We start from the raw sequence: 14,220 nt of genomic DNA on the forward strand, positions 1-14,220 counted from the left end.
TTTTGTGTGTGTGTGATTAAAAAGCAGTATCAGAAAGGAAAACTGATACACTCAAAAGGTCACATACCTGTAGATAACAGAGTTGGAAAGAACCCAGATCTCTAGAAACTTGGTTCCCAATGAATTTCAGATTCTCAGAGGAATATTCCTCATACTACCCACTCCTGGGCAAAGTGCAATCACTGTCTATAGTTCCAGGAAGCACGCAGAGTTGGAGAAGTTTTCAAAATTGTGTATTTTTCAGTCTACTTTAATGTTGTATTTTTTTAATGCGGTTTAATATTAAAATACAGAGGTATTAAATAGACTTCTTCTTTTCATTGCATGTGTCAACCTTGTGCAAAATGCACTTTCTCTCTTACTTCCTGACTTTTTACCAGTTCCCATAAGCAGGATGGTTTCATCCTCAGAAGCATTCACTGATGGCACACACCTATTTTAAATATGTTTTAAAATGTTCTCTACCTGCCTCAGTTGGGTCTACTCGATCTTTTGGCTTATTCAATCCTGGCATACCTATCCATTTCTTCTCCCTGATCTCTGGTCAGATTTGAGTTGTCAAAGACAGGCTGCAAGTGGGTTGGGAGCTGGTCTCAACTCTAAGACAGTTTTACTCATTAGAGCAGACCTTGTCTGTTTTCTGCAGATTCCCACAGCTATTCTCAGTTCACCCCGGGATGGACAAAATTCTTAGACTCTAGGTCATGGGTCAGCACACCAAAGTTCTGGGAAGACCTGTTTCTGTAAAGAATTATGGCTGTTGAGAAAGAACCAGGAAGGAGTGAGGGAAGCAGTGAATAGGCTTCAGGGAACTGGGGTGGGGCTGGATTCCAGCACCGCAGAAATACCCCAAGGCGCAGCCCTATGGAAGGAGTTGGCAATTTAAAGGCGTTCTCTCGAGGGTGGGAGGGATCTGGAAGACAGCCCGTGTTCCTTGGTCAGGCTGTCATTTCCCTCCATCTGCTTTGCTCTATGTTCTATTCTTTTTCCAACAGCCAAAATTATACTGTTGCTAGGCACGTGACTTTGGCAAGGAAGCTCTGAGTCTCTGGAAAGTGGAGAGCAGAGAAGCCAATGAACAGAGAGAGAGGAGGGAAAGCTTGGGGTGGCACCGTCCTGGCCCTCAGTGAAAAGGAGGGGCCCCACTGCAGGGAGCCTGCAAGATGAGCTTTTCACTTCTACCTTTACCTTCCCTAAGCATACAAGCTCACGGATTTGAAATTAATAAATGGAAATATATTTTACTAGAGGCCCAATGCACAGTTTCATGCACAGGTGGTGTCCCTCAGCCTGGACTGCGGGGATGGGGTTGAAACCAGCCCTATTATATCCTCTGAGGGGTCCTGGATTGCGAGAGGGCGGTTCTCAGGTGATGTACCCCAGAATCCGGCTTCCTCTTCTCTGGTTCTGGTGCATCACCTGAGAATTGCAGCTGCCAAGTCAACACAGTTCGGGCTGCTCCTGTGTTGAAGTCTGCCCCCTGTTGGTCAGTGCATGTCATAGCTACTGGCGGAACAGACAGCCAGTCACTTAGGATATATATATATATATATATATATATATATATATATATATATATATGCAATTAACACAGAATATCAACAACAATGTGGAGATACAGAGAAGGAGAAGATGTAAAATATATTTCCAGAATATGTGTGTAAATCGACTAAAACTTTGAAAGTGTGATAGACATATCATTTTGAAATGTGATTGTCGAAGAAAGTGAGACTGGAGATATCAGAGGTAAAGGACCCACAGATAATTTGAAATTCGATGGACTTGTTTTCTATTGTTTACAAAGTAAGCTTGAAATTGCCAGTCTTCTTTATTTTATTTACTTTTTAAAAATTTATTTAGAGACATTGGTTGTTATTCCACTTATTTATGCATTCATTGGTTGATTCTTGTATGTGAGCTGACTGAGAATCAAACCCACAACCTTGGCATATTGGGATGACATTCTAACTAGCTGAGCTACCCAGGTAGGGGCAATAGCCAGTCTTGAATGTGCTCTGTGAACCTCAACGCATGTGACATGATCTGCAACAGATGCTACCTTCCATGCTCTCTTACCATGAATTCATTTTCCTTTCAGGAGCAGCCCATAGTCTCACCAGAAAATATTCAATCAGAAGGTAGCTTAAGGTTCTTTCCAGCCATAAATGCTACGATTTTAGAAGTAGTCCAGATTTTTAAAGACAGAGCAATATACGAAGGAACAATATTTTTCCAGGCTCCCAAACACTTAAGAAGAAATCTTACAGGTACTTATGAGACCAGGTACTCCAGGGAACTAATAACTGGGATGAGTGAATGGAGATTGAAGGTACACAAGCTACTCTCCTTATGACCTGTTCACAGTTCCAAAATTCATGACTCACTGCTCAGCCCAATGAGCTCACTTGTCAACTTAATGTGACTTCTTCCAATTTCATGAGAAAATCATTTTTCCTTTTTGTCAAATGCGCTTTCTAGATAAAATGGATAGCCTTGCATCATAAAATGCAAGAGTTGACAGATATATAATGTAATTTTGAAAATATGATATAAATTGACCCATAGACTTGGAGGGCTGGCAAGAATGCAAGATGTGTTTGTGTACATCAGAGGTTCCCAAACTTGTTTGTGCCATAGACCCCTTGCCATGTTTTTCGGTTTTGGGTAGACCCCCTACTTACCTGATATTGATTTTTTTGTAAATTTCTAACTGTAGTGAAGTTTAGTGTTAAAATTTAATAAAAAATAATGTACCTACTTTTCTCCGGCATTCTCAAACAAAATAACACTGATTCACTATAATTTGTATGATAAACTACCAGTTTATATTTTTTTAAATATTTTCTCAGCACTTTCCTATTCAAGATTCAGGAAACAAATGAACGTATTTTTCTCACATTCATATTTATAGAGTGACGAATTGAACAAGTCGGTGCAAGTTCGCGAAGCTTTGAGACAAAAATTGGCAAGAATGTTTACTGCGCGTATGCTTTTAACAAGATGATACTGGTATATCATTATGTGCAGGTTTTTATCCTACAACTTACACAATTTTATAAACATATATAATAAATTTTTTACTTCATAGGTACTTTTATAAATAATTTATATGTTTTTATATTATAAGATAATATGATGTAAGTAAATAGGTACTATCAGTGTATGTTGAGATCCACTATCGTGGACCCCCATTTTCATTTCATGGACCCCCAAATTTTTTTTTCGCTGACGTAGACCCCTTGCAGGTTGTCATAGACCCCTGGGGGTCGATATAGACCACTTTGGGAATCACTGGTGTACATGAATGACTAACTGCAAGCAAGACTTTTTAAAAAAAGTCATCTCAGAAATAAGCCCTAAGGTGGCTTTCTTTTAAAAAGTATATGGGAAAGCAAAGGTAAAGGTCACCTGTAAAAGCACAGACCATTATTTACATTTATGACCATATATGCTGTTCTAGATAAGCACTAAGCAATCTTAGCTGTGCCCTAAAGTTACCTATAGAACATTGTAAAGTACTAGTAGTCCATTGCAGGAAGGTACCTGCAATAGGGCTTCCTGCTGCACTCTCCCCCGCCCTGCCTGCTTCTCTTTCTTCTCCCCTGCCCGGCTTGCTTGCTTCTCAGCAGCTTCCCTCCCTTCTGCAGCACTTGGCTTCTTTCTACACTGTCTTGATATGCAAATTAACCGACATCTTGGGTGGGTTAATTTGCATATTCACCCTGATTGACTGGTGGGTGTGGCTTAGGCATAGTGAAGGTGCAGTCAATTTGCATATTACTCTTTTATTAGGTAGGATAAGCGCCTGGGCCCTATTCCAGGAAATTAAATCCATTCAGCCTAGAGTTGAGTCCAAATCTATATTTCTGGAAAGATCCTCTGATGATTCTGCTGTGTAGTAAAGGCCCACTGAACACCCTGCAGGATGGGTAGGTTTTATGGTGCTGGTATACTGCCCAGATGTTCTCCCTGAGGGATTGAGACAACCATTCCCTCAGCCACTGCTGGACACTGACTACTCACGGGGAAATCCTTCTCCAAGAATTGTCCACCATAGGCTATGCTCCACCCATGGCCACACCCTTCTCCTGTGCTCAGCCTGCATGTAATAACCGGTTAATGGGAGGAGGGGGAAACAAAGGCCTTGCCTCTTGCCTTAATTTGGGGAAACTATGAAAGGGATCATTAATCCTAGCCATTAATGAATTAGAGTTACATGATGTGGGGAAGGCATTGGGTAGGACTTGAGCTCAAAATCTTTTTTGCCCATTGCTGTTAGTAGCCTAGACAAGTCACATCATCATTTTTTAACTCTAAAAATAGGTACAACAACAACAATAATAATAGTAACAAAAACTATAATCTACTTTCAAAAGTAGATCCTCTGATGATTCTGCTGTGTAGTAAAGGCCCACTGAACACCCTGCAGGATGGGTAGGTTTTATGGTGCTGGTATACTGCCCAGATGTTCTCCCTGAGGGATTGAGACAACCATTCCCTCAGCCACTGCTGGACACTGACTACTCACGGGGAAATCCTTCTCCAAGAATTGTCCACCATAGGCTATGCTCCACCCATGGCCACACCCTTCTCCTGTGCTCAGCCTGCATGTAATAACCGGTTAATGGGAGGAGGGGGAAACAAAGGCCTTGCCTCTTGCCTTAATTTGGGGAAACTATGAAAGGGATCATTAATCCTAGCCATTAATGAATTAGAGTTACATGATGTGGGGAAGGCATTGGGTAGGACTTGAGCTCAAAATCTTTTTTGCCCATTGCTGTTAGTAGCCTAGACAAGTCACATCATCATTTTTTAACTCTAAAAATAGGTACAACAACAACAATAATAATAGTAACAAAAACTATAATCTACTTTCAAAAGTAGTTGTGAAGATTCAGTAAGAGTCTGTATAAATAAACTGTTATTAGCCACCTAAAATGCTGGTAGTTACTGTTATTAAATGTTCTTAGGTCTAAAAATCTTCATATATTATGTGAAGAAAATATAATAAGTACCACTGGGAAATCAAAAAGTGTTTTAATCCCTGAATGTGTATGCATTTAACATTCGCCACTGTTCAATGAATTGAAATGAAAAAAAAAAAAATGAAATGGTTTTGTTTGTTTGTTTTGCTCGTTTTGCACAAAGCTAAAGTCAGCCATAGAAAGAAATAGACCTGGGGGCCAAGAAAATTCAGTGGGGAAAGAACAGGCTTTTCCACAAATGGTGCTGAAACAACTGAATACCCAAATGCAAAAGGATGAAATTGAACCTCTACTTCCCACCATGTGCAAAAAAAAATAACACAAAATGGATCAAAGACTATATGTTAGAGCTAAAACTATAAAATTATTAGAAGAGAAGAACAGGAAAGATTCATGGTCCTGGATTGGGCATTAGTTATGGAGCTCTGACACCAAAGCAATAAAAGAAACATAGATAAATTGGACTTCACCAAAATAAATTCTGCGTGTGTTTCAAAGGATACTACCATATCAAGAAAGCAAACACACACACACACCAAAAAAACACAAAAAACAAACAAACAAACAAACAAACAAAACAACACACACACTGAGTGGGAGAAAACATTTGCAAGTCATAAATCTGATATGATACTTGTATCCAGAATATATAAATAAATCTTAATAATTCAACAAGGAGACAACTTCACTGAACCATGGGCAAGGAATTTCAATTGACATTTCTCCAAAGGTAACTCATAACTGACTAATAAACAGGAAAAAATATACTCAACATCATAAGTCATTAGGGAAATTCAAATCAAAAGCATAATGTGATACCATTTCACACCTACAAGGATGGCTATCATAAAAAAAAAAAGACAGATTATAAGTATTGGCAATGATGTAAAGAAATTGGAGCCCTCATACAATGTGGGAATGTAAAAAGGTAGAGTCACTTTTGAAAACATCTTGGCAGATCCGCAAATAGTTTGTTTAAGAGTTACCATATAATTCAGCAGTTCTATTCCTAGAGTAATGAAAACATATCTGCATAAAAACTAGTATAGAATGTTTGTAGCAGCATTATTCATATGACCAAAAAGTGAAAACAGTCCAATTATCCACCAACCGAAAATGGATAAATAAAATTTAGTATGTCCAGATAACAGAATATTACCTGACAACCAAATTATATAAAATACTCATACATTCCATAACATAAATGAACCTTGGCAGTATTAAGTTAAGTGAAGGAAGTCAGTCACAAAAGAACACATATTATATGATTCTATTTATATAAAATGCCCAGACTAGGCATTTCTACAGAAAAGAAGGTAGATTAGTGGTTGCAAGGGGCTAAGGGGAAGAGGAATGAGCAATGACAAAGGTATAAGGTTTCTTTCTGAGGTGATGGAAATATTTGATTAGGTGATGGTTGCACAAGTTTGTTAAAATCCTAAAAATCACTGAATTGTAGACTTAAAGTGGGTAGATTGTGTGGCAAGTGAATTATATTTTAATAAAAGTGTTATTAAAGAAATAATAGCATGAGCTATTAAAGAAGTAAGACAGATGATAACAAGAAATTTAAATATAACTCATGGAAAAACATTATGACTATTTTGTTTTGTTTTGTAAGTAAACACAGCTCACTGTCTGCTATTTAAAAAAAATCACATCACAAATCTGTGTGGGAAAGAGACTGGCCAGGAAAAAATGACTGTGCTCAGGAAGAATTCACATTCCCTTAAAAAATGGACTCAAAAGTTCTCGGTGACTGACTCAGACTTAAGAATCAATAACCTACTGCTTGCTGAACTAAATCATGCCTGCTAAGAAAAGACAGTTTTTAAAATATGGCCTTCAAAAGTGTTTTTAGCAGTAAATGCAAAATGATCTGCAGTCACCCTCCTGCCGAAATGCCAAGCACTGTACCTGTAAGCTCTCAGGATCCTCTGGGCAATGGCGTCGCCTATCTTGTTGAACACAACCTTGTCATCCGCGCAGCTTATAAAAAACTGGTTCTATGAAAAATCAATAGGATAACCATGTAAATCTTTCAGAGCTTAGTAGTGTGTGTGTGTGCGTGTGTGTGTGTGTGTGTGTGTGTGTGTGTGTGTGTGTGAATACACAGTACATATCCTAATAAAAGAGTAGTATGCAAATTAAACATCACTCTGGTACATCCACCAGCACCCATCAACCAATCAGAGTGAGTATGCAAATAAACCAAACCAAGATGGCCACAGCCATAGAGAGCAGGCTTGGGTTTCCTAGGCAACAGAGGCCAAGCTTTCCACCTGCCCTTGCCTGCTTAAGCCTCCACTCAAGGCTACAAAGTTTCAATTATAGAAGGTAAACAAATCCAAACAGAAATGGCTGCTGGCCACGGAGTGAGCAGGAGGCTTGGCTCTGCTCCAGGCTACAAAATTTCAATTGTAGAAGGTAAATAAATTCCAGATACCAGGGCTTCCACTTGTGTTACCAGGCGTGGCCAGCCTACAAACCACCACAGGCTCCTTGCTCAGGCCACCCCATACCCCAAGGGAACCCCCACCCTGATCCAGGACACCCTTCAGGGCAAACCAGCTGGCCTCTGCCTATGCACTAGGCCTCTCTCTTATCTAATAAAAGAGTAATATACAGATTGACAATCACTCCAACACACAATATGGCTGCCCCAATGTGATCAAAGATTCTACCCCTATATGGACACAAGATGGCCACCACAAGATGGCCAGCAGGGGAGGGCAATTGGGAGGCACTAGGCCTGCAAGGGAGGGCAGTTGGAAATGATCAACCCTGCAGGGGAGGGCAGTTAGGTGTGACCAGGCCAGCAGAGAAAGGAAGTTGGGGGCAAACAGGTTGGCAGGGGAGCAGTTAGGCATCAATCAGGCTGCTAGGGGAGTGGTTAGGGGGTGATCAGGGTGGCAAGCAGAAGTGATTAGGGGCAATCAGAAAGGCAGGCAGGCAAGCAGTTGGGAGCCAGCAGTCCTGAGTTGAGAGGAGTCCCAGATTGGAGAGGGTGCAGGCTGGGCTGAGGGACACTCTGCACCCCCTCTGCACAAATTTCATGCACCAGGCCTCTAGTGTATATATATATTTATGAAATATGGTTTATAACATACTCTACATTGATATTAAAAACAAACAAACAAACAAAAAAACATTTCACATAGCAGACATGTTCTGACCCCTGAAATTACCCGAGGGAAGTAAACCACAGAATAAAAGAAACCTCATCTCACTCTGGATCCTATACATTCCCCAGTAATAACAGGTGTAGCATCTTAGTTGAGTGAATGCCTAAACTATTATTTCATCATGCCCATTCCTTGTAGGTTATGTTTTTAGAATGGTAGGAACATTCCAAACTTAAGGGACATTGAATTTTTTTTTCAGATTCACACATTACATAAATGCTTATGATTAAAAATTATATCTTGTCTAGATACAGAGAACAGACTGACAGCTGACAGAGGGGAGGGAGAGGGGCAGCTGAGTGATAAAGGTGAAGAAATTAAACAACAACAACAAAAAAAACCTCACAGACAGACTACAGTATGGTGATTACTAGAGGGGAAGGGGGTGGGAGGAGGAAGAAGAAGGTAAAGAAGGATAAATGGTGACAGAAGGAGACTTGACTTGTGATGGTGAATACACAATATAATACACAAATGATGTATTATATAGAACTAGAGGCCAATGCATGAAATTTGTGCAAGAGTAGGCCTTCCTTCCCCCAGCTGCCGGCATTGGCTTCCCTCTGGCACCCAGGACCAGGGCTTTCCTCGTAGACCAGCTTTGTCCAGGTCGTCTGGTCTAATTAGCATATTACACTTTTATTATTATAGATTGTACACTTGGAACTTATGTCATTTTATTAACCAATGCCATCCCAGTAAATTTAATAAAAAAATTCTGTCAACAAACATCTATCTCATGCAAAGTTTACTTTTCTAACAGGGTAGATGGCAGAGCCATGATCAAATTTTCTCCACCCTTTTTCCATTATTAACTAGTATATGCTTTGGCTTTAGCTCATTTACTTGAGTCTCTTATTATTCCTCAACTTCTATTTCAAGTAGCTTAAAATCTCTTATATGTATACCAATAAAATAGAAAGAGAAATATTGTTATATCTTTTTTGTTTAAGTACTTCTCTTATTTATGCATCTGTAAAACATTCTACAATACTAATATTAAAAAACTAGGTTACAACATTATTATATGGTATAAAAGATTTAGTTGCTGCATAAAGGGATGTTAAAAATTAGACATAAATATTATCACTATTACATGTTTTATTTATACGTTGTTATAATATACCTATAGCATTATTATAGTCATCACCAAGTAACCTTTGCTAATCATCCTAAAGAGGTATATAAACAATGAGTCAATACATTATCATCCCTTTGCAACTATCATGTTTATTACTATACACGTGTTTAAACTTAAGTGCCTAAATCTGTAAACTGCCTCCAGAAAACAAATTTACAAAAGAACACTGTGCAGAAACTCATCTGAGAATGTGTTTCCCCTTAGGGAATCAAACAATCAAAATCTCAGTGGCAACCAAACCATGTCTGTTTTTTTCTGAATTTATATTATGGAGAAGCTTAGCATTGCTCAGCAGCTGTAACACACACTGGGCACATGTCACGTCCTTACTTCTTTTTGGGGGAGAGCAGGGTGATGCTGACTGCTTACCTTGCCTAGAGGTGTGTCCACCTGGTTATTATCCTCATCCATGTGTATCAACATGGCATTACTGATCTCATTTAGTACTGGGGTATACTACCTAATAAAGGGGGGATATGCTAATTGACACTCACACCATTGCAAAGATGGCTGTACCCACAGCCTATAAAGAGGGGATATGCTAATTGACTGCTCCGCCCTCAAAGATGGCAGTGCCAACAGCCACAAGATGGCGATACCCAGTCCCCTCAGCCCTGCTGGGGTGGCAGGCACACAGCAAGGCACGCTCTGTGTGCCTGCCTCTGGAGTTCCCCAGTACTCTCAGCCCTCCAGCCACCCAGGGCTGGCCCGAGGTACAGGCAAGCCTCGGATAGCAGCTGCTCAGCCACTCAGGGCTGCCCAAGGCTCAGGTAACCAGGGCCAGCTGAGGCTTACACTGTGGCAGTGACAGCAGCAGAGGTGTGATGGGGGCAATGCCTTCCCCTGATTGCTGGGTCGCCTCCCGCCCCTGAGGACTCCCAGACTGTGAGAGGAGGCAGACTGGGCTGAAGGTAACCCCCACTCCAGTGTATGAATTTCCATGCATCAGGCTTCTAGTCATTAATAAGAAAAGCTGACTTACTGCTACCAAAAAGATATAAAGCAAAAGGATTGTTGGTAATGGGTTATATTACTGTTATATATATATACTGTTATATATACTGTTTTATATATATATATATATATATATATATATATATATATATATATACTGTTATATTATATAGCTGTTAACACCTCACATTATTATGCTAAAATTTTTGAAATCAATATCACTAATCATATCAATATTTCTAAACTCCAGACTTTATCTAGAGTTCAGTAATGTCCTTTTTCTGTTGCACACTCCTATCTGGGATACCACATTGCATTTAGCCTGCCAGTATTTTTAATCAGTCTTCTCTTTCTCCATGTCTGTGAAAAAATAAATCTCTAATTCTTTCCTACTTGCCTTAAGTAGTCACTGGGTGGAAGGGGAGAGGGTCAAAACTCAAGCAGGAGGAAAAAGGGGCTGGAATGATTTTCTCCAACTACTGCATCTCCCATATACCTAAACTTATATGTTTTTATAAAACTCAATGGAAAAGACAGGATTAAAATAAAAAAGGGAGGCGTGCTCTGAATGATTGTTGCATTGTCATGACTTTTTGTTTTGTCAGGATTTTCTAAGCGCTCCGAGGTAGCTTAGGATGAACTGCGAAGTTCCCAGAGTAAAACCCAGTGTCCCCTAGGTTTTCTCCTATTCTTTGGACACAAACTCTGGGATCTGAAAAAGCTTTGTAATAAATCATTGTTCACACAGGACTCAGGAAGGTGGTACCTGCCCTCAATATTCTTGCATCTTCCTTTTCCATGTTCCTTTGCTGCACTCTCCAAACCAGTAGCGTCCAGGGCTCTCTATTTTAGCAATTTACCCTTGTGTTTGCTCCCCTAAAGCAGTATGTGCCTCACACTTCACCTTCCAATTCCAGCCAAATCTAAACTTATACCTCCATGTTGGGGTATATCTGACTATTAACATTACAATGAGTTAATACATTTAATAAAAGGAGCTGGGGACTCCTATCAGAGTCCTGAGTTAACAAAAATGCAACGCAAATGTCAGGTGTGCTGGGGAAGTAAAAGTTCAGGTGGCCCAAGGCCTCTTCACATCTCAACATACACTTAATACAGGAGGTCCTGCGGTCAGGGACCCTGCAGTTTGTCTACTCTATGGTATTGATGGGAAGGCAGGTTGTCATAGCAATTTACATGAGCAAGACTTACTTCTATGTAGATATAGTGCTTGCTGTTCTCTATCACGTGGACGTACGCAGTGTGGATGGACTCTTCATGGTACTTTATCCCAGCAGACCAATCAGTGGCAGAGCGGAGCAACTATGAGGCAACAACAAAAAATGAGCAAACGTAAGACAATGGAGATCACACCAGATGCACTGATACAATGAAATCTGCCCTTTTGCTTTTAAACAACTAAATGAATACAATGGTTTGAGTGTCATGTGTGGGTCAAGGGAGAGTAGGTGGGTGCGCATAACCCATAACGAAGGAGCCCAGCTGGCAATCAAGTACTGAACATGTCTTCTCCCACTCAACACAACTGTCATTCAAAATGGGAAACAAGAAGGTGTTTCTATCAAGAGTATTTCAGGAGTACCTCATCTGGTGGCTGAGTGGGGTGCCCATTTGTACTTCTCCCAGGATAATTCCACAATTTCACCAGAATGCCTGGTGTTATGGTGCATTTATTAATAGTACCACTTATACTCCCGAGAGTGTCCTGGTATGAACCGTATGATAGGACCACCCTAGCTCTGACTTGAAAATAATATGATTACTCCCTTTCCCTCAAATAGATACTGTTCCGGTTACTATATGCTAAAAAGCAATTAGAGTCATTTAGAGATCTAATCTTGATTCTACTTTTAATTAGCTGACTGATCCTGGCCCTGTCACTTGAGCTCTCCACTTCCTCCCTCATGCTGCCTCCCTGCGTTCAGACACTCACCTGCTCCCACCCAGATTACAATAAGAGCTTCCAGCACAGACACCTGAGTATATGTTAAATACATTGACAAAGAGGAGGACTGCCTAGGTTCGTGGTTGGCAAACTGTGGCTCAAGAGCCATATGCGGCTCTTTGGTTTCTTGAATGTGGCTCATCCACAAAATACCATGACCTAGGAGAGTCTATTTTGAAGAAGTGGCATTAGAAGGAGTTTAAGTTTAAAAAAATTGGCTTTCAAAAGAAATTTCAATCGTTGTACTGTTGATATTTGGCTCTGTTGAATAATGAAAACTGACTTCTGTGCATGGGCCACAAAGTTTCAATCACACTGTACATCCGTGCCCGAATGTGGTATTTTGTGGAAAAGCCACACTCAAGTGGCTAGTGAGCCACGGTTTGCCAACCACAGGCCTAGGTTCAAAGCTTAGCTCAATTACTTAGTGGCTTTGATCTTGGTCAAGTTTCTTAGCTTCTTTGTGCCTCGTATTCCCACTCTATAAAATGGAGTATCTACTCTGGAGGTTGGTAAGAAGAATTAAATGAGTTAGTATGGAATGTGCAGGAGCCTGGCACCTAGTAAGGGCTGTTACTGTTTGCTATCACTCATGAGAACATTAGAGGATGTGTTTGAGTGGTGGCAGATCATGTCAGCGATGCTGCAGAGTAGACTGTGGCTGTGCTTGGGAGGGCACACTAGATGACAGGGAAGGCTTTTCAACACTAAGAAACCATTGGCTGTCAGCATTTGGACTAGTATCACAGTACAGTGTTGGGCATATAGTAGGTGCTCAATAGATGTTTATTAATTGACCTTCCCTAAGTAATAACAGGACATCACATAAGCATCACTATAAAAATAGATTACCTACTCCTGATTTGAAATGAATGTTGAGGCTTTGCTTCATGAGGTCAACAGAAATTGAAGGAAAAATAATAACCTATACTTATTAGGAATATATAAAATGATCCAATGCATAGTCAGTTTTGTCTGTCATAAAGGGGTAGGCAAAAGTAGGTTTACAGTTGTGAGTACAGGAAACATAGGGTTTGTTCTTGTATTGCTATTTATTTAACTGGCATGCCTCCCCTCCCCACAAATGAACAATTGTAAACCTACTTTTGCCTTTCTTGTATATAAAAGATCTGGTACAATTTTTGCTCTAATCAATAACTTCAAAAATTGAATCTATAAGGCTACGGAAATTCAAAGTTAAAACGTACTAATATCATTGATTGTGCCATCCTAAAAATCTTATTTAATTATACAGTGTGTGGCATTTATTACAAAATAGCCCCCTAAAAAGCACTTTATTTAATTTTATCACATGAACAGTGTAATGAAACTGGAAAATATACTTGTGACCAGATATAGTCAAATATCTCAAAAGAAAACTCATAAGGTAAATTTAGATAAATATGATCACACTGGGAAATACCTTGATTTTCTATCATCCCCAAAGAACTGCACTACTGTCCATTAGTAGAAATAACAAAGGTTGAACAAACAGAAGTTTTTTTAAATCTTAATCCATTCAAAACGTATGCTGACTTTTGTGGCGAGGGTGCATAACTCTGAAAATGCAGGCTACCTTGAAGATTCTTACACCGAACATGCTGACCTAATTCTATATCACTCTGGGAACAATGTATACAATTAGGAAGTGTACTGGAAAGATTGTCATTGTCCTCATTGAAAAATGTGATGAAAGCAATGGCACAGGCACTTAGTCCAGAAAGAGCCATTTTGCCCAGCAGCACCTTATGTTATGGAAAAGCGAGACTGACCTGCACGTTGGCACGGACGGACCCAGGCACTTGGTATCTCAGCTCATGGGCTGTCATGTGAGATTTTGGAAGTAGAAAAGGATAAGACAGGGACCGATATTTTGGTTTCATAATCTAAAACAATTAAAAAGAAGGTAAAGAATTAAAAAATTAGAAAACAGTTCCATTCTTCCACATTTTGATTATAAAAGAAACTCAGGTTTATTTGAAACAGAAA

At 39.8% G+C, this 14,220-nt stretch overlaps 1 protein-coding gene across 1 annotated transcript in view; it reads right to left on the reverse strand.

Annotated features, from left to right (window-relative positions):
- The window catches only part of PLD1 (phospholipase D1), a 193,974-nt gene that overhangs the window by 38,680 nt on the left and 141,074 nt on the right, over positions 1 to 14,220 (reverse strand). The window contains exons 19-21 of the mRNA XM_084874150.1: positions 14,004 to 14,117; positions 11,478 to 11,588; positions 6,903 to 6,991 (exon numbers count right to left, since the gene is read on the reverse strand). Of these exons, the coding sequence (XP_084730276.1) occupies positions 6,903 to 6,991; positions 11,478 to 11,588; positions 14,004 to 14,117 (314 nt within the window). The remainder of the gene's footprint in view (positions 1 to 6,902; positions 6,992 to 11,477; positions 11,589 to 14,003; positions 14,118 to 14,220) is intronic.

This window comes from Pipistrellus hanaki (genome assembly GCF_964339955.1).
Source record: "Pipistrellus hanaki genome assembly, chromosome: 2".
NCBI classification, from domain to species: Eukaryota; Metazoa; Chordata; class Mammalia; order Chiroptera; family Vespertilionidae; genus Pipistrellus; species Pipistrellus hanaki.